Consider the following 2,701-nt stretch of genomic DNA (forward strand, 5'->3'; position numbering starts at 1 on the left):
ACTGATAGGGGAGGTTTTCCTTTCCTTCCTTCTGATCCTAGTCTATCAGATCTCATCAGAAGTGGCTGCATTGTCTTCCTCTGTGGCCTGGTAAGGCTGCTCCCCCATCAGGGGGAGGTGATCAAAGAGCAGGCCAATCAGTTCATGTCAGAGACATTCCCTGTTCCCACTACTATGGAACCCACTTGGACACTGAACTGCCATGGGCTACATCTGTGCAGGGGTTCTAGGTTGTCTCCATAAATGATCCTTGGTTAGAGTATCAGTCTCAGAAAAGACCCCTGTGTCCAGATTTTTTGGGTCTGTTGCTCTCCTTGTGGAGTTCCTGTCCTCTCCAGGTCTTACTATTTCCCACTTCTTTCATAAGATTCCCTGCACTCTGCCCAAAGGTTGGCCATAAGTTTCAGCGTCTGCTTTGATACCCTATACAGTAGAGCCTTTCAGAGGCTCTCTGTGGCAGACACCTGACTTGTTCCCTGTTTTCTCCTTCTTATAATGTCCATCCTCTTTGCCTTTCTGAATGGGGATTGAACATTTTAGCCATAGTCCTCCTTCTTGATTAGTTTCTTTAGGTGTACAGATTTTAGTAGATTTATCTTATATTATAAGTCTAATATCTACTTATGAGTGAGTATATATCCTGTGTGTCTTTCTGATTCTGGGACACCTCACTCAGGATGATCTTTTCTAGATCCCACCATTTACCTGCAAATTTCATGATTTCCTTGTTTTTTCTTGCTGAGTAATATTTCATTGTGTAGATGTGCCACAATTTTTGTATCCATTCTTCAGTTCAGGGCATCTGGGCTGTTTCCAGCTTTTGGCTATTACAAATAAAGCTGCTACAAACATGGTTGAGCAAATGTCCTTATTGTGTACTTGAGCCTCTTTTGGATACTTTTTTTTTTTCAGAAAGCCAGTTTTATTTCAAAGACTCTGTCATAAACTTTTAGCGGGTACCGATAGTCACCTGCCACACTCGCACCAGGTTGTCAGTATAGCCAGCAAACAGAGTCTGGCCAACGGCAGACCATGCCAGAGAGGTGCACTGGGATGGCTCTGCCTTGCTGCTGGTGCTGATGACTTCTTGTTTCAGTTCATCTACAATGATCTTGCCCTCCAAGTCCCAGATCTTGATACTGGGGCCAGTAGCCGCACAGAGCCAATAGCGGTTGGGGCTAAAGCACAAGGCATTGATGATGTCCCCACCATCGAGTGTGTACAGGTGCCTTTATTGAGATCCCACAGCATAGCCTGGCCATCCTTGCCTCCAGAAGCACAGAGGGACCCATCTGGAGAGACCGTTACTGTGTTCAGATAGCCAGTGTGGCCAATATGGTTGGTCTTCAGCTTGCAGTTAGCCAAATTCCACACCTTGACCAGCTTGTCCCACCCACAGGAGACGATGATAGGGTTGCTGCTGTTCGGGGAGAAGCGGACACAGGACACCCATTCCGAATGACTCTCACCCTGGACAGTGTACTTGCAGACACCCAGGGTATTCCATAACTTGATGGTTTTGTCTCGGGATCCAGAGACAATCTGGCGGTTGTCAGAGGAGAAGGCCACACTCAGCACATCCTTGGTATGGCCTACAAATCGTCTTGTGGTGGTGCCCGTTGTGAGATCCCAGAGGCGCAGCGTTCCATCCCAGGAGCCGGAGAGAGCAAACTGACCATCAGAGGAGATGACGACATCGCTGACAAAGTGGGAGTGACCCCTCAGAGCTTGCTGTGGTATGCCATAGTTGGTCTCATCCCTGGTCAACTTCGACATGATGATGGTCTTGTCTCGAGACGCCGACAGGATCATGTCCGGGAACTGCGGAGTGGTGGCGATCTGCGTCACCCAGCAGTTGTGGCCCTTGAGGGTTCCACGAAGGGTCATCTGCTCGGTCATGACTGCGGCTGATGCGAGTGTCGCCGCAGCGACAAGGATGGCACCGGATAGCTCGGAGAGCCAAGCACCACGGCGCCTGCCACCGCGGCCCTGTGGAGGAAAAGAAAGAGAGACCTGGATACTTTTATTAGTCACACTCCCAACACTTCCTGTCTAGAACCCTCTCCCTTACCTACTTATCAACCTTTGTGTCCTTTTTTTTTTCAACCTATTATGACCAACTTGTACTCTCTAAATATCCTTGGATATGTGGGCTTTCACTGAATCATAGTTGACTTACCAGGGAATAGAATGTTAGAGAAAACTGACTCTCCCCCTGCCAGCAAATAGCAATCACCAAGAGCTTTTCTGTTGGTGATTTCATGTTCAGTTCCTCGCATCATGCTATACTTTGGTTTGTCTTGAGCTTTCTTAGGTCTTCTGTATACTGTCACAGTCACTGTCAGGTCACATGGGCAGTTGCCCCCATGTTCACAAGATACAGTTTCCTTGCAGAAAGAGCCCCAGACTCACATGCTCTTTCCAACCCTCTTCTGCAATGATTCTTCATCTTGGGAGTCAGGGTACATTATATTGTTCCATTTAGAGGTGAGCATCCTACAGTCTTTCTCTGTTTCTGTCAATCCCCCACCCTCTCTCTCTCTCTCTCTTTCTGTGTGTGTGTGTGTGTGTGTGTGTGTGTCTGTCTGTCTCTTTCTGTCTCTAGTTTTTCAAGGAGGGCTTCTTTATTTAGCACTGGATATCCTGGACTCATTTGTAGACCAGGCTGGCCTCGAACTCATGGAGATCTGCCTGCCTCTGC

The 2,701-nt window shown here is 47.9% G+C and overlaps 1 protein-coding gene across 1 annotated transcript; it reads right to left on the reverse strand.

Moving 5' to 3' along the window:
* Nucleotides 1-898: 898 nt before the first annotated feature.
* Nucleotides 899-2,001, reverse strand: LOC129692905 (receptor of activated protein C kinase 1-like). The gene is given in 2 exon segments (XM_055629450.1): nucleotides 899-1,233; nucleotides 1,236-2,001. Coding segments are annotated over 2 exon segments (948 nt in total). The 5' UTR covers nucleotides 1,900-2,001; the 3' UTR covers nucleotides 899-949.
* Between the last annotated feature and the right edge of the window lie 700 nt (nucleotides 2,002-2,701).

This window comes from Psammomys obesus, unplaced genomic scaffold, assembly GCF_907164565.1.
Source record: "Psammomys obesus unplaced genomic scaffold, mPsaObe1.curated_primary_1811, whole genome shotgun sequence".
In the NCBI taxonomy this organism is placed as follows: Eukaryota; Metazoa; Chordata; class Mammalia; order Rodentia; family Muridae; genus Psammomys; species Psammomys obesus.